The following is an 18,889-nucleotide window of genomic DNA, read 5'->3' as shown; positions in this document are numbered from 1 at the left end:
AATCTCGGGAAAATTAGCAATTTGCGCCTGCGTAGTAGGGTGATACTTGTTTCCGGTTCGAAAAAATAACTTTGTAAGTTCTAATGTTGATATGGTTTAAAGTTTATATTACATATACCTTGTTTATTTGCAGCTATTTTATTCAAAGAATAATTCAAAAAAACGGTTTAGGTTGCATCACAAACTGTATTCATGAGATATTGTCAAGTTTTATCACATACCATAAATTTATTTTACCTGTCCATAATTTTTTGGGGGCAGGCACACAGGCACTTGTTTCTATCCATACGAAGGTCGACTATATAGTAAGACTTACTATACAAATCCTTGACAGTAGTCCTAATAATTATGACATCTTGAAAGTCTATTATATTTTTTTTCTTTGACGCCCCACATCGCAGGAATGCATCAAAGCAAAAAATTAACATAGCCTTCCAAGACGTCATAATTATTTGGACTACATGTAGGTTGACAGCAGCATGCTTCATGTTTACAATTTTATAACATGTTCTTGCATAGTCACTTTACTACCGTTCAGATCTATAACCTGTTAGTGTTAATCATAAACAGTCAGGGGACTTACTTAAATGAGTGATTTTCTAAATCACTGATTCAAGTAACATTATTTCCACAAAGGTTGGAAGTTAGAGTTGTCTTTCTTTAATAATCACCTATTTAAGTAGTACAAATTAATCACTAGAAGAAGTGATTTAATTTTATTGTAGCTTTAAATATAGAATACTGATGATCCAGAGACTAATTATGTTTCTAAAATTATCAGAATCAACATCTGTGTTGGTAGGATGACCAGGTCATTTCAGGTGATGACCTTGTACTGAATCTAGGATAATGACATAAAAATCACTTGTTTAAGTATCATACCTCAATTTCCTTCCCAAAAATCACTTCTTTAAGTATCATTATTTTAAATGTGTTTTATGAATTTATTTCAATCTGAATCATCAATTGCTTCGTCTGTTGAAACCTTTACGTTTTTTTCTCAGTACCGTTTTAAAGGGATGTAACACCACTACTAACCGTGTATGAAATAAGCCTGCCTCCCTACTACCTTATATGGAATATAAAAGGAGGTAACACCACTACTAACCATGTATGAAATAAGCCCCGCCTCCATACTACCTTACTAACTGTGCACATTTCTGAAAAATTTGCTAAAATAAAGGACTTGTACACATGGTACATGAATGATATCATAATAAAACTTATCAATTCAATCTTCTAAATCATTAACTAATTCATAAATATTTGTTGGATTTCGAGGTTAAAGTCAATTTGATGAACAAATTACAATTTTATAAATGACTGTATACAAACTTTGGCAAAACCAAGAAATTAGATATCATCACAAACCACAAAGGTACCCAAGCAAATAAATAAATCCTCAGAATATATATATATATATATGTCATGTATGTTAAAGTATTATCATTATTGAAAAATATAATACAGTTCAATTAAGAATACAAACAGCCTATTTTATAAAAAATCAAACGTGAATAAGTCTGAATCTGCTTTTGACTCATAGAGGTCTAAATTTGTAAGTTTTAGGATTTGTCTCCCTTTAATGCAAGACAAAATACTACTTTAAAGTCAAATATTGTTAAGCAAGAAATAATTGACCAGAATAAAAAAATTGCAAATATCGACTCCTACAAGTCGATAAGTTATCAAAATTGGTTAACTTGAAGACCCACACATATTTATAAAAAGGTCATGCATTTAAATCAAATAATGACAACATTGAAAGACAATACTTTGTCTTCTAAAGAAAAATATGAACATGGTGAATGAGAGTCTAAAAAATCGGAGATAATGTTAATTAACCTTACAATGCAACCACCTGGTACCACACTTAATGAGGAAAAACATCTGTGTTTAGTAAGGATGTTCAATTGGATAATTAAATATAGATAGCTCAAGTCCTTGTGAACTCTCAGACAGGTTTTTGCTGTCATAGGTGGTGTACTTTGGCCACCAAGTCAAGTTAAGTTTGTTCATCAACATAAATAGACCTAAACAAGTCTGTCATTTTGTGACTTAGATAAGTCTAAAATTGAAAACACATTTTTATAATAAATACATGTTTTGACTTCTTTAAGTCAAAAACAGAAATCGACTTGTTTATGTCTGAGCTCTGACTGATAAGGGGAAGTACATTGTAACTCATATTACCTTACTTTTACTACAAATAATATTCGTGAATTAAACCACTTTCCGCAAAATATATTTTTGTATAGTTTTAGTATGTTGTTCATAGATAGTAATACAGACTTGTTTTTCAGGGAAAAACCTTGTGTTGCTATTAGTTGCAGGTTGTTCACTAAATTGACTAGACTAATATGCATGCTATGACTAAGATTACATGAACACAGCTTTGTGTGTCTGTTCTGTGTTGCCACCATCTGGTATTATCCACTGAACTATTACTTGTCGTACATAATATGCGATCCATAAGGTAGATTTAGAATAAGTATAGATTTTTGGTAATAGTAACACCTTCATTTATTGCTCATCAGCTCTCATGCTCATTGATATCAAGCTAGCTTGTCCAATCAGAAAAAATCTTTTTAGCGTTACTCTATTGACTCGGCTTACCTTTTCCATTTGTTTTCGGTCTCCACTGATTTTCTCAATATTTGAAATATATTGATTTTATTATTTTTTTTATAGTTTTTCACGTGTCTAGTTAACATGTCTAACATGTCATGCATGTTGTACATGTCTCAAAGCTAATTTTGACAGAATTAACACATACATGAATTGTCATTAATTAACAGCCTCCTCCTCTTCTGGTTTCAGACAGGTTCAGAAATGTACGAAATTTGTGTCTATATTCTATAAATAGATGGATTTAGCGCAACTCTTTATCAAATTTAGGACATGTAGCTATAGGAAGATGTGGTATGAGTGCAAAATCACAATGAGACAATTATCAACTTAACATGCTTAAGTTTCAAACATGTCAAATGATTGAAACAGATGTAAGCATTTAAAGGCAACCATACATCCTTCAACAATGTGAAAAACCCATACGCTATCATGTCTATGGTTGGCCCTACTTGAAAAATATAATACAGTTCAATTAAGAATACAAACAGCCTATTTTATAACAAATCAAATTCCCCCCAAAAATATGATCAGTCATGTAAATGTGTAATTTGATTACTTAAGTGTAAACATGGTAAATAACATCCCAAAACAGTTCACATGAGGATAAAATTTAGCCAATCGAAAAAATAAAATGAAAAAAAGATACACAATCATTTTGACAATTAACATGATTAATTCAAAAATTGAGTGGTGGCAAATTATTTCCAGAAATTTAAATATTTTGTATAAAAATTACATAATCATCAAAGACAATCATGGCAATGAAAGGCAAGTTTCATAATTTCTGTCATGTCTGTGTCAGATTTCTATGAAGGTTATATATAATTAGATGTAAAGCATTAAAATGTATAAGTATATATAAACAAGTAAACCTTGTCTATTTCAATTGACTTTTGAGGTACATGTAATCTCTGATCAGTTCAAGATTTCATTGCATTTATCCCCCCCCCCTTTTTTTCAAAATTTTGGTTCTCCAAAAAGTCATATGATAATCAGCTGATAAAACATTATGTGGTTATTTTTTTTATATTTTTCAGGTACATTGTACTATTTCATGGAAATTTTGTCCTGATGTTGATCTTTACTGAAACAGATTATGTCAACGACAGTGTGCCTAACCCAAGTTTTAGATAAAGAGGAACTTTTAAATGGATTAAGGTATGCATGGTATGGTACACAATGGTACAGTCAGCATTATTTACAGGATTTTGAAAATAAGGTCCATCATGTGATCCGAAGTGAAAATAAGCGGGAAATTTGAAAAATTTCGAAAATTACGAAAAAATATAGCGACGCGCTTGCGATGGATAGCGCTGTGGTCAGTGCAATAGAACAGCGTGAAATTGTAATAGCGCTGAAAATCGCGGCGATAAAACGGCCTTGGGACAACACTGAAGGAGATGTGGTATGATTGTCAACTAAACACCTAGCTATCCAATAAGTGAATATTAAAGATGTACAAATGATGTATAGATGCTATTGGACAAACATGTGCACAACTGCAGGTCACTGTGCCAGTGTAAAACTCAGCTAGAGCCTGTCTCCTCATGCACAGGTTTTGTTGATGCATTTTAAAAACATTTTGAAGATCCATTGGTAGCCTTAGGCTTTTTTCTGCACTTTGGTTGGGTTGCTGTCTCTTTGACACATTCCCTAACTTCATTCTCTTTTCCATATTCATTTCTGATAAAAAAAAGAAATGCATTAATTAAAATAAATTTTAGAATAGAAAGACTGAGCATCATGAACATCATGAACATGCTGAAATAAAAAAGGAGAGCAAATTATATAACAATTCATAAATCCACAGAAATAATTTCACTAATCTTTATTCATTGTTATTGCTCATGTTGCTCGTAATATTAATCATGTTAATTTTAGTGATGTTGACTTTTTACATACATGACATATTAAAAAGTCAACATCACTAAAATTAATGATTATTATCATGATTATGTTTTATAAATATATTGCAATACATAGATATAGGAAGATGTGGTATGAGTGCCAATGAGACAACTCTGCATCCAAATAACAATTTATAAAAGTAAACCATTATAGGTCAATGTACGGCCTTCAACACCGAACCCTGGGTCACATGAACAACAAGCTATAAAGGGCCCCAAACAGAAAAACAAACGGTCTAATCTATATAAAAAAAAAATGTTCATTCTTATAGGAATTCTGTCTTTTGTGCTTGTTCATTGCATATGAATTCTTATGTAATATTTTACATGATGAAATTTTTCAGTTTACATTTCAGTAATGATGAGGATGAAGTATCTCGAGCTGCTGAGGAGATAGAGTTTGATGATTGCTCTAAAGGTCTTGGTAAGAATTAATTTACAGTGAGGGGCCTATGGAGGGGGGTTCTCATCATGATTCACGAGTTATCTTTTTTATCAATCACTATTCACAGAAAATAAATTTCCATGATCACCGATAACGGAAATATAAAAAAAAAAAAAATCAGTAGAAAAACGGATTACGGTAGCGAAAATGCGCCGATCACGATGAACAAAAATAACCCATCAGGCCCCTCAAAAATAGCACTTTTGCTGATATTTTTATTCATGGTTATGCCAAAGTCAGCATACCAGCCAATAGGACTTTTTGTAAATCTTTCAACATTTAAGGTACATGTAGCACAATACAAAGATTTTATAACTCCAACTCCCAAGTTTTAAAAAGCTGTAACTTTCTTAATAATGCTTGAAAATTTATAAAAGTGATAGTTATAGAAAGATAACAGATTACTCTTTTAAATTAATGCAATGTTAGTATGATGCAACAATCATGTAACCAATTATTATGTTAACTGTGTCTAAAATATTTTTCCTCAAAATTCCACTTTCAATTGAAATTAGCTTCCTCATAGGTATTCAGGGTTGATTTTATTATATATATTGTTCCTATGGCCATTATCTACAAAATGGTGTCTCAGATTTCAGATAGAATTTATAGAACAAATTTTACACCTAATTAAACATTATCTTCTTTTATGTGGTTAGGATGTTCACACTAATTAGAGATTTATGAGAGAACGAAATACCACAGGGACAATTTGAGACACCCTTTTAAAGCCCATGATGTGTTGATTAAGATTTCGTTAAAATTTTCTGTATAGTTAGAGATGATAGAGCTAAATTCATTGAAGTGAACTGACTGAGATTTTGCCACTAATTACATAATAATTGCATAATAAAAATATTGCATTCATTTAAGGAGGCTCGCGGGTATAAGATTTTCAGAAAAAAATAAAACATTTATTTTTCATTACAAATTTTATTTTTTACCTTAAGTAGTTGTTACTTTATCATATAGTACAAAAATAATTCCAAAAAATCAATTCGTGTTGGCCCCAGGTGACTTTTAAAATGTCGATATCATTGAAAAAGCTCCAAATTATCTCCCTTTGGTGCAAAAATGCCTTTTTTTGGCCTTAAAATTGAAATATCTTTTTTAACTCATCGGTGACCTATATTTTTTATTGTTGTTTTCCAATAAGATATACATAATCTAAATAATTGTAAAATTTAAGCGATTTCTGTAATTTAGTTCTTTTTTTATTCCGATATTACCGCTATTTCTTCTATTAGTTCAACAGAAAAAAAAGGACATTAACAAAACTGTATGCTTTTTTCGAAGGCAGATTGTGAGCGTAAATGAACGGTGACCCCATTTTTTTAGACCCGCGAGCCCCTTTAAAAGATTAATCTTTTATCTATATATATACCTCATTTATTATTTTTTATGCATTCGTAAAAAAGTTACAGCATTTTTAAAGGTTAGTGATTGGAAGTAAAAAAATCTTTGTATTGTGCTACCTTAAACTGTTTTTTTTACCCACGAAATCCACAAAAAATTGGTTTCCAATAAAAAATGATTAATCCACAGTATGTGAGGCCAAATAAAAAAATATGTGTGGTTCCAGTTACAGGACCGCCGACACTAGTTCCAGCCCCCCGACCCTAGAACTTTTTTGTTATTTCTGAAAAATAAATTTTCAAATGATCAAATTTTGAGGATAATGAAATACAATAATTAAATTCATAGGTTTCTGTCATCTGATTTTCTATTTGTGCAGGAACATATCTGTTTTAAGAAAATAAATTGCAATTCACTGTTTCAGAATCTAATGCATCCTGGGTAATATTTTCAAAAGTGTACACCAAAACGTTGTGATTGGTTAGAAATGTCATAATGACGTGATGTTATTCTCTTTTAGGGGTACGAACAATGAAGTTACCCATGATTCTTTAGATTCTGAAACAGGCAATTGTTAAATTCATCTTAAATATTGGAGTTATCTCCCTTAGACTATAATTCTAGTGCAAAAAATTCTTTATACAATCATACCTGTCAACTGACCCGTATTCTGCGGGTGTGACCCGAGATTTTCACAATTCTAAGGGATCACCCGGAACACCCGCCGGGTCATTGAAGTAACCTGGGAATTCCGAAAATGACCCGATTTCACCCGTATTTCTTAGCCTTGAGATTGATTTCATAAGTAATGAGTAATATTCCTTTGAAATACCGGCAAATTCGTAATTCTTCCATGAACAGGAAGTTCATCTAGCTATGTAAACTGTCAAATTAAGTGACCCATTAAGTGCATGGCTTCACTTGCTTGACAGCTTTAGTGTCAAAGACACTGTTAATTAACACCAATTATCTTAACTTTAGTTCGTAAATAAATTGCACCATTGGTTTACAAACTGAACTAGAGTTACTTCCCCTTATTTGTCACAATTCAAAATTATTCCTTATATTTACGTTTTATGGGTCAAAAAGATTAAATCATAGAAATATAAAATTCAAATACATATTGAAAAATAACTTTTCATTATTTTTATACCTTTATACAATTTTTTTTTTTAAAGTTGAAAATTATTTTTTTACATTTATACTTCCTTTAACTGTATTACTATATTTTATCATAGTCTAATTTCCTTGTTAAATGAAATATATTATGGTTAAAGGCTACATAGTCAATAGTCTCAAACATTTTAAAGATAAAAAAAAAAAATAGTCTCAAACATTTAAGAATTACATTAAAATCTAGTGTTTGATGATAGTAGTTTTCTTTCTCAAAAAGTAAAGCACATAAGACTGAGTTACACAAATTTATAAAAATCTTTAAAAGTGCAATGAAATAAGATTTAAAAAATAAGATTCAAAATGACTTAACAAAGTGAACATGCATTGATGTTTTGGTATCTTTGATATACATTATACGAAAATGTACCATAAATACTGAAATTCAGCTCGAAAAAGTTCGTACGCGTTATGACCTGAGATTTGATTCTTCAATGCAGGTCATGACCAGCATTTTCATCCTCACAGGTTGACAGGTATGTACAATGCAATATTGAAATATACTTCCCACTATAAAAATTAAAATTATTTTACCCTTCAATGCTTACAAGCACTTTGATTAAGCTCAGATGAATTATACTTTAATTACTAAATTGTTCTTTCACATAAAAATTTACAGCTTTCTTATTAATAAATACCTCACACATGGTTTATAAATACATAACAAAGGTGTTAATAGAGCTGTTAATTGAACTCTAGTTTTTTCAACTATTGAACCTATTATAAATGAAATAAATACTTTTAAAGATTTTCTCTTGAATTCAGTTTTATAAAGATAAACAAATGTACTGATATTTATTTATTGCTGAAACACTGGTATCGTTGGTAGACTTTTCTGAAGGAAATTGAACCAATCAATATACGTTAAATTCAGAAATTATTGCATGCATTCATTATTGTGATTTTAAGACTTAAACATGTTAAATGCAATTTAAATTTTTTGCTATATTGAGAAAAATCCTGTTTCAATTCATATAAGAATTTCAAAGTTTGAATTATAACCATTATAGACCTGTTGCATTTTTGGCAATGATAAAAACATGACAATAATTTCTGAATTTACAGTACCGTAGATAAGGATGCAAAGGTCTGTGACATGTGTGGAGTAAAGTCACTTTTTAAGCATATTACAAATGTATTAAGGGGGCTCGCGGGTATAAATCAATTTTTTGTTCTAATATAGGATTTCGCTATTTTTATGCCCCACCTACGATAGTAGAGGGGCATTATGTTTTCTGGTCTGTGGCTCCGTTCGTCCGTCCGTCCCTCTGTGCTTCCGTTCGTCCATCCGTTCAGGTTAAAGTTTTTGGTCAAGGTAGTTTTCGATGAACCTGAAGTCCAATCAACTTGAAACTTAGTACACTTGTTGCTTATGATATGATCTTTTTAATTTTAAAGCCAAATTAAGACTTTTGACCCCAATTTCACGGTCCACTGAACATAGAAAATGAAAGTGGGAGTTTCAGGTTAAAGTTTTTGGTCAAGGTAGTTTTTGATGAAGCTGAAGTCCAATCAACTTGAAACTTAGTACACTTGTTGTTTATGATATGATCTTTCTAATTTTAAAGCCAAATTAGATTTGACCCCAATTTCACGGTCCACTGAACATAGAAAATGAAAGTGGGAGTTTCAGGTTAAAGTTTTTGGTCAAGGTAGTTTTTGATGAAGCTGAAGTCCAATCAACTTGAAACTAAGTACACTTGTTGCTTATGATATGATCTTTCTAATTTTAAGCCAAATTAGACTTTTGACCCCAATTTCACCGTCCACTGAACATAGAAAATGAAAGTGGGAGTTTCAGGTTAAAGTTTTTGGTCAAGGTAGTTTTTGATGAAGCTGAAGTCCAATCAACTTGAAAGTTAGTAAACTTGTTGCTTATGATATGATCTTTTTAATTTTAAAGCCAAATTAGACTTTTGACCCCCAATTTCACGGTCCACTAAACATAGAAAATGAAAGTGGGAGTTTTAGGTTAAAGTTTTTGGTCAAGGTAGTTTTTGATAAAATTGAAGTCCAATCAACTTGAAACTTAGTACATATGTTCCCTGTAGTATAATCTTTCTAATTTTAATGCCAAATTAGATTATTACCCAAATTCACGGTCCATGGAACATGGTAAAGGATAGTGCGAGTGGGGCATCCCTGTACTTTGGACACATTCTTGTTTTCTATAAATTAACTTTATCCTATACCTAATAGAAAAATAGAATTAAAAAATGGGGTCACTGTTCATTTAAGCTCACAATCTGCCTCCGAAAAAAGCATACATTTTTGTAAATGTCCTTTTTTTCTGTTGATAGGTAATATAGAAATAAAAAAAGAACTAATTTACAGAAATTGCTAAAATTTTACAATTATTTAGTTTATGAACAGCTTATTTGAAAATGATAATAAAAAATATCGGTCACCGATGAGTTAAAAAATATTTCAATTTTAAAGGGGCACTAGCTACGAGATATATAAAAAAAGTTTGATTTTTTTTGTTCAATCAATAATGAAAGTGAAATAGTGAAATAACAATTCGCTTTTTGCAGCCAAAAAGGTTCAATTTTGTCAAATTACGCTAAGAAACATTGATAATTAGTTATTCACTTGCAAGTGAATGAGTCGACCTCTTTAAATCCGTATTCATGTGAACTTCAATTTAACCCCTAGCTAGAGATTGACAACGCATGCATTGTTCGTGTACTGGTTATTTAAAGAAAAAGAATGTCAACAATGAAAGTGAAACTACGGTAAATCATTTGATTACTAATTCGATGCACATAAAATCATTCTTATATGGTTAAAAGCAATGAGAAACATCTATTTTTAATCATTTAATCTATAAAATAAAATCAAACAGACCTATAAAAATCCAATTGCACGTGTTAGTTTAATCTATTCATATCTTTATTTTTGTTTACATCGCTTATATGATCATCTGAGGTCAAATTGATAGTTAATAATGGTTAATTAGATGGCGTCTGGACTAAAATACACACGAAACGAACCTATATATTATCTACCCCATGCTCTGTAAACTGTTTATTTTAGACTTTTGATAGTTTGGATAAATGTTTTACATTATTATAAATCAAATATGAGAATTTGAGTCAAATCGGTGACCATGAATTTGACAGCTACATGAGCTAGTGCCCCTTTAATGCCAAAAAATGGCATTAAAGCACCAAAGGGAGATAATTTGGAGCTTTTTCAATGATACAAACATTTTAAAAGTCATCTAGGGCCAAACCAAATCGATTTTGCTGGTTGATTTTTGTACCATATCATAAAGTTATAACTAATAGTGTAATAAATAAAATTTGTAGTGAAAATACAAATGTTTAGTTTTTCGCTGAAATTTTTGTACCTGCGAGCCTCCTTAAGTGAGGTAAGTAGTAGCTTTAAAACCAGTGTGGCTTAGAATAATTGGAGGGAAAAACCCATACCAAAATAAAGGATTGAGATGTCTATGGAACACATGGAATCCAAAAACTTTTTATGACAGGCCAAAATCTGAAGTCATTCAAAGTGGGTCTCATTGGGGTCTAAGCGTGACGTGAGATTGCAGATTTTTTGTAAGCGTGACACGTGAAAGTCAAATTATTGTGCTGTGAAAACAGGAAATGGAGTCTAGCGGGACACGGGAAATTACAAAAAAATGACAATTGCTTACGTACATAATGTAAGTGGGATATGGGAATCTGACAAAACAGTAAGCAGGATCCGGGATCAGAACCCCCAATGATACACCCTTCAAACTGTGATTTTATTTTCAGGTATAAAGATCTGTGGTGGCTGTAGTCTAGATGGCAGACAAGACAATGGTATCTTTGTCAAGAGAGTTTTACCAGGAGGACTGGCTGATATTGATGGTAAGTTAGAGTTCTACTTTGCAAGATAACTTCACGCAATGCAGTATCACATCAGGGTTAAATCTCATCATATGTAAAAGTTACACAGCAGGATTAAATCACGCCATATGAATGTGTGACTAAGCAGGTCTTGCCATATGTAGATGAACATCCACATATAAGTTAATTTAATCAGATTATTTTTTTTTCCATTTCTACTAAATAAGTTGTTGGTCAACACAAGCTTTCAACATTTCAGATAATGCTAGAATGAAAATTAAAAAAAATTATTAATTTATATATATCATGTATATAAGGCCAACTAAAATTAATTAGTAGATTTTCATCCAGATTTTTGAAAAAAATGAGGCGGGTGGGAGTATTTTATTTTTTAAATTTTATTTCATAAAAAACCCTCTTGTGACGAGTTCTTCATACCGCAGGAAATTATACATGTATAAGGAATCGTACATAATTTTTCAAACTCTTAAATAAATATCTCTGATTGGCAACCACAGTCGGCTGTTATACATGTAATTGTCACTTTAGAAATTAGTCCAAGATTACTCTGACGTCCAAAGGCCGTGGGACAAGCTTGTCTGGCAAAATAGCCGTTGTACGTCAGAGTAATCTCAGACTATTTAGAAACCTATTTATAGTAAACATCAAAAGCATGGAGAAATGCTTGGACTATACCTACACCAAATTTATTTTGCTTTCTAAGCGATGGTTTGTTGTCCCCATAAAATTAAGCAAATGTATTAATTGATACAAATGTATGCAACACAAGTATTATGAGTACAGAATAAATGAAAACTCAAACAGTGTTGAAAGTAATAGCATGAATAGGGTTGGTGCTAAAGCAGGATGCACATATAATTATGATGTCAAACATGAACTGAACCAAAAAGAAGTTGTTGTTTAATGACTATATTGAGGGTATTGGGACAGAGGGTGTTTGCTGTTTGTCAACAAAAAACGACAGCCATGTGTATCTAAAGGCTTGCTATAATTATAATGTTTTTCAACTTTTTTTAGCTCAATAAACGGTCATTAGTCTAACAAGTTTGTGCTTGAATCAATTTCGTTAATCCAGTCATGTTTTTTGGACTAATCTGTTCCACGATTCTTGCGCTTTTGATATCATTGAATTCACAGTCCAAATTTCCTGACTCAAAGTCATTGTATGAATTAAAAAAAAAAACGGTTTTCTAATCATTTGTGACATACCTCGATTAGTGTTCTTGAACACAGCATTTTACTCGTAATCCAAATAGTTCATGCACTTCTCGTAATCAATCTGTATTCTCTGTACATGATGTTGTTATCATAGAGCAGCAGAATATGTCTACTTAATCATTTTAGTAAGATTACTCTAAGAAATACAAAACCAAAATTTGAAACAGGAAGTTTTGAGTGAAACGAAATTATCAATGGTTACCAGTAACTATCATGAACAAAATTCGGAAATCATATTTTTTTCAAAATAAAAAAAATCGGGGCGGGCGGGGATGAAAATCTATCAATTAATTTTAATTGGCCTAATCATGATCAGATATTTTTGCAAACCTGTTTAAATATTTTTCAATAGGTCCCACTGTAAAACTTTTTTTCACTTTCAATATCTTCTGCTTCTGCTAGGTTGAGTATCTGCTCGTTCAAGTTGTTCAGTATCTTTTGCTTCTGAAGAATGTTTTAAAATGTTGCGGTCAATTCTTCTTCTTCTACAAAATGTACAAGTTATCATGATATTTTTAAATGCTTTCTAAACATGTAATGTGTTTCTAAATTGTATAATTTCTGACTTAAAAAGGGGTGTTCAAAATTTTCCTTTTTTTTTGCAGGTCGTCTGCAGGCAGGTGACCACGTATTGAGAGTTAATGATGAAAGTTTAGAAGGTGTAACAAATGAAAGGTAGACATAATAGCTTGCCAACATGATTTTAATCTGTTGCCATATTTGCCTGATGAGAAAAAGAGTTTTCAGAAATACATCAATGAAACAGGCCATCAAATAACAACCCCTGCCACCAAATTGAATCACCTTGACAACAAACATAACATTTTCAGTGAAATATTAGTTTGCATTTCATACCTTAAGATTAATAGACACTGAATTGCTTGTATGGTACATAAAGGCAACAGTACTATACCGCTGTTCAAAATTCATAAATCGATTGAGAGAAAACAAATGTGAGTTACAAACTAAAACCTAAGGAAACATATCAACTATAAGAGGCAAACAACAAAACAACAGAAAAAATAAAGTGCACCTAAAACAAACGACAATACAACATACATAGAAACAAACTATTAGATAACACCTGCTGTATACATTTTTCTTCTGTAATAGTTAGCTCAACAGTGATGAGCTGGAAATTGTGAGTGTCATACTAAACTTCAATACATATAAATGAAGACTAACAAAATTGTGCATTCTTGCATAACTTTTATTTGATTATTTTCAAAAATGAGAAAAAGTGACTCTTAATTTGATTGTAAGAGTACAAGTTGGATAAATAATGAACGCTTTTAAAGAACTTTTATCGTGTAAAACTAATACAAAACTTTGTAGTTTTTTATGTCAAAGAGTTAACTTTTACCTTTGTAAGTAAAATTAAGTCATTGATACACAAACAAAGGTAATAAAATGCTTTTTGGCATACTAGTAATTTAGTTTAGAATTTCAATGGAATTTTGGTATTTTTGTTATTTTACTTTTAGTAATTGATAGTTTTTGAACTGAAATCAAAATTTTAATTGCAACATTTCAATACATGGTAGAGTAATGTATGATTTTAAATCAGACTATTCCATTGAAATGTATGTCATGTATGTGGGCAGGTATGAAAGGAAGTTTAATTATTGAATGTAGGTCATGGGTCCTTTTTCAGTATGCATCTATCTATTACCAATATGCAAAATTATCAAAAAAAATGTTCTGGGGTTGTAGGGATATTTTGAAAGTCCCTTCCTACCCTCCAACATAAATTTTAATGGAATAGTCCTTAACCATGTTAACATTTTCATTTTTAGAAAGAAAACAAAATTTATACTTTAATATTTATTTACAGAACAGGTGCATGATGTTCCAGGTAAAAACTTTGTATATTTCTATTATTACAAACTATTAAATTTGTTTACAGGGCTGTAGCTATACTGCGTCAGGCTTCAGCTACTAATCATGTAGTCATGGTGATTTGTAGAGATCAAATAGCAAGGTATGATGGGAATTCTAAAAATAACTTTTAAGTGGTGATCATTTCATTATAACTAATGATCAATTTTTTACTTCAGATTTTTTGTGAAAAGAGACCCTGATATTTATTTGATTGGTTCGTTTTGTCGTTAACTATTTGTTTAAAATATTGCTGAAAAATTTAAAGTGTTTGCATTATGTTAATTAAATGTATATTTATTTTCTATGCATTTAATTATTATATTTATAATATAAGTTTTAGAGGTATATATATGCATCAATGGTTGGAAAAAACTGTAAAAGTGTTTTATTAGCTTGCTTCTACGCTAAAGTTCAAACATTATGATAAAAGTAACACAATATATATATCTGTATATATCAATTCAGATAATTTTATATCGAGTAAAACTTATATTAAGTGTAAGTTAATAAAACTATTCCATGCATTAATTAATCAATTGCGATATTAGAAAATAAAGATTAATTAATGAGTGCTTATAATGCTTTTTTTCAGAATTTAACGCAAGTTATAGTTGATATTAATACATATATATTTCTCTAATTCTTTGCAAATTTATCCCTTTCTGCACCCATTGTATACTTATAGATTATCGGTGATCATCTCAGCAAGAAAGGCAATCGAGTTGAGATGAACAATGATAATCTTTTTATCGCTATTTTACCTATGACGACGTTGTCAACTTCATGTCAATTTCGTAAGCAACGCCACGTGCATGCTTAGGTCTAGCAATAATTTTCCATCTCAAGCGAGTAGCATGATATGAAAATTACCACAAAAAAAGATCAAAGGAAAAATGCACAAAATAGCGATAAAAAAATTTAAATCAACGTGTGGTTTGGTTGATCTTGGTTCTTTATTGGTTAAAATCCAATTATGATGTCGAATTTTCTTGCTTTCCTATGAATTTTCTATTGTGACAGCCTGAAAAAAGGCAACCATGCCAGATGACCTCACATAGAAAGAACACATCTTTTTGCAGATCATTGGAAAAGAAGGAACAAGTTGGCCTGAGTATAGTTTGAAAATCATTAGAGAAACAGATTTGCAACAACAACAAAAAAAATAACATAAAAATATCCATAATTTACAGATATTGAAACCTAAAACCAGAAATCGGAATTTTATTTTTTTCTTGCATGACACATTGCACAAGTTCAAAGGTCATCATGTTGTGTTGGGTTTTTTTAACAAACCAGGGAAAAACAAGTTTTAAACGTATTATGTACCTAAAGACAGTCCATGTATAAAGGAGGTTGTTTTTCTAGGAATAAGTTGCATGTTTTTTACAGGAATGAATTCCAAGAGATCCTTGAGAAACAGAATGGGTACAGTTTTCCATGTACACCTATTCCTAATGATTCTCAAAACAGGTCTACATCAAGGGCAACAACTCCATCTGGATATGGTAAGCAGATATTCATCTTATACATGCTTTTAAGTCATTGCTGACACCAAACAACAAGCTATAAAGGGCCCCAAAATTACTAGTGTAAAACCATTCAAACGGGAAAACCAACAGTCTAATCTATATAAAATTAAAAAAATTGTACAGTAAATGTGATAACAAAAAATGCTTAATATCATATTTTTATAGGGCCTTCCCTAGGTTCCATGTATTTTTTAATTGAACAGTCCTTAGTATTTCTTCTTTCTCTTGTGGCTTGTAATGCTGATTGTTAAATAAACACACTAGTGTTTAAAGAATCTATGTACTCTTTAGCACAATTTAATTTTATAAAGTATAAATTATTTTTTGCTAGATTTATAATGTTTTTAAATTGGCATTTTAAGGGGAGATAACTCTGAAATAGTGCATTTTCTGAAGAAATCTACATGGAATTTAGTTATTTTGTATCTTATCTGGAAAAAAACACACTGTGACCCAATCTTTTCTTTTAATCTTCTCAAAGCATTTTCTAAAAACTATCTTCTTGTAATTTATTTTACAATTCTATCATTTAGATTAACTTCTAATCACATAATTGTGTTTTTTCCAGTATAATCCATATAAAATGTGTCATTTTGTCATAAGCTGTAGCTTGAGAAAATGTGCGGTGAACTATTATTTTTATTATATTTTTGAACATATATCAATGAATACTATGTTTTGGCAAAGTATGAAAAAATTCTATCATTTTTAATTTAGACTCCTATACCACCTTAAGGGGAAATAACTTCATAGAAATAAATATATATCCAAATTCAGTCAAAAATATCAAAATTGACTATTCAAAAAATTAAATATTTGATCGTTTCAGGCACAGACACTCATAGAAAATCCCCTAATGTGGACCAAGACAGTTCACTCAGTGATGGCAAAAATAGTCCTAGAGAAATCTCAGGTTCCAGTTCTAGTCCCAGATATTCTTCGCAGGTAATAAATAAGCCAGGTTTTACTGTTAAATAGAATTATTTTATGACAATATCAACCATAGTATGTATTACTACAATGTCCTATAGAGATATACTAATATTTCACATGTTACCTGAAAACCAACTATATACCAAATGAAGGTTTTTCTTCAAGCAAAGTTGTCCTTCAGTTGATTTGGCTATTCTTTTAAGAACTCTTTTATGATGTAGCTGTTCAAATATTAAAAAAGTCCATATACATGAGGGGCCTGATGGGGGGTCTCATCATGATTCACAAGTTGATTTTTATGGCCCTCAACGAAGTTGTCGGTGCCATATAGTTTTACCCTTGCCCGTAATTCCAAAATTCCGTCATTCCGCAACAAACCATTATACAGAGTTTTTCTAAACACCTTCAGATATTGGGCTGATTTTTGGTATGTGAGTAATAACCATGATGAGTAACAGATCAAATTTAAGTTTCCTTCCACTCCACTAATTTTTGACGAAATTACCGGCTTTGGACTTTGATAAATTGTTAAAAATCACAGTTATATGGACTTTTTTCTAAACTCTTTCAGATATTGGGCTGGTTTTTGCATGTGAGGTAACCAAGATAAGTTACAGATCAAGTTTAAGTTTTGTTTACGCTCAGCTAATTTTTGCCGAAATCAAAGGCTGTGGACTTTGATAAATTCCCTAATTCCGAAATTCCATCATTCCGTTATTCCACAACAAACCATTATACAGATTTTTTTTTCAAATCTTTCAGATTGCGGGCTGATTTTTGGTATGTGAGTAATAACCATGATGAGTTACAGATCAAATTTAAGTTTAGTTCCACGCTGCTAATTTTTGACGAAATTACGGTCTTTGGACTTTGATAAATTGTCGAAAATCACAGTTATACAGACTTTTTTTGTAAACTCTTTCAGATATTGGGCTGCTTTTCGCTCTTCTAATTTTTGCCAAAATTAAGGGCTATGGTTATTCCGTAATTCCGTCATTCCGCAACAAACCATTATACAGACTTTTTTTCTAAACGCCTTCAGATATTGGGCTGATTTTTGGTATGTGAGTTGACCCTGATGAGTTACAGATCAAGTTTAAGTTTCATTCCACTCCACAAATTTTTGACAAAATTACGGGCTTTGGACTTTGATAAATTGTTGAAAATCACAGTTAAACAGACTTTTTTTCTAAATGCTTTCAGGTATTGGGCTGAGTTTTGGTATGTGAGTTAACCATGATGAGTTACAGATCAAGTTTAAGTTTCATTCCACTCCACAAATTTTTGACAAAATTACGGGCTTTGGAGTTTGATAAATTGTTGAAAATCAAAGTTAAACAGACTTTTTTTCTAAATGCTTTCAGATATTGAGCTAATTTTTTGGTATGTGAGTTACTCATGATGAGTTACAGATCAACATTTAAGTTCGTTTCCCTCTGCTAATTTTTGCCAAAATTAAGGGTTTACAACTTTGAAAATTGTTGAAAATCAGTTATACAGACCTTTTTTGTCGAGCCTTCGACTTTAGTCGAAAAAGCGAGACTAAGCGATCCTACTTTCCGACGTCGTCGGTGTCGTCGGTGGCGTCCACAAATATTCACTCTGTGGTTAAAGTTTTTAGAATTTTAATAACTTTCTTAAACTATCCTGGGTTTGTACCAAACTAGGACAAAAGCTTGTTTATGATCATAAGATAGTATCCAGAAATAAATTTCGTAAAAAGATAAATCGATTTTTTTCCCCATATTTTACTTTTAAATGGACTTAGATTTTCTAAAACATTTTTTAGATTCATAAACTATCCTGGATTTTTACCAAACTTAGACAAAAGCTTCTTACAATCAAAAGGTATTATCAAAAGTAATATTTTATTGATTTTTTTTCTCATTTTTGTTGAGCCTGCGTTTTACAGCAAAAGTAGGCGAGACACTGGGTTCCGCGGAACCCTTACAAATTTTT

At 31.1% G+C, this 18,889-nt stretch overlaps 1 protein-coding gene across 1 annotated transcript in view; it reads left to right on the top strand.

Moving 5' to 3' along the window:
- The first annotated feature begins 7 nt into the window (after positions 1 to 7).
- The window catches only part of LOC143042823 (syntaxin-binding protein 4-like), a 44,143-nt gene continuing 25,261 nt past the window's right edge, over positions 8 to 18,889 (top strand). Inside the window, exons 1-8 of the mRNA XM_076215292.1 lie at positions 8 to 73; positions 3,669 to 3,789; positions 4,883 to 4,962; positions 11,274 to 11,369; positions 13,193 to 13,262; positions 14,494 to 14,568; positions 15,858 to 15,973; positions 16,827 to 16,942. Coding sequence (XP_076071407.1) covers positions 3,728 to 3,789; positions 4,883 to 4,962; positions 11,274 to 11,369; positions 13,193 to 13,262; positions 14,494 to 14,568; positions 15,858 to 15,973; positions 16,827 to 16,942 — 615 coding nt within the window. The 5' untranslated portion in view covers positions 8 to 73; positions 3,669 to 3,727. The remainder of the gene's footprint in view (positions 74 to 3,668; positions 3,790 to 4,882; positions 4,963 to 11,273; positions 11,370 to 13,192; positions 13,263 to 14,493; positions 14,569 to 15,857; positions 15,974 to 16,826; positions 16,943 to 18,889) is intronic.

The sequence above is a fragment of the Mytilus galloprovincialis genome, chromosome 8 (assembly GCF_965363235.1).
Source record: "Mytilus galloprovincialis chromosome 8, xbMytGall1.hap1.1, whole genome shotgun sequence".
Lineage (NCBI taxonomy): Eukaryota > Metazoa > Mollusca > Bivalvia > Mytilida > Mytilidae > Mytilus > Mytilus galloprovincialis.
This window is presented reverse-complemented; position numbering and strand designations above follow the sequence as displayed.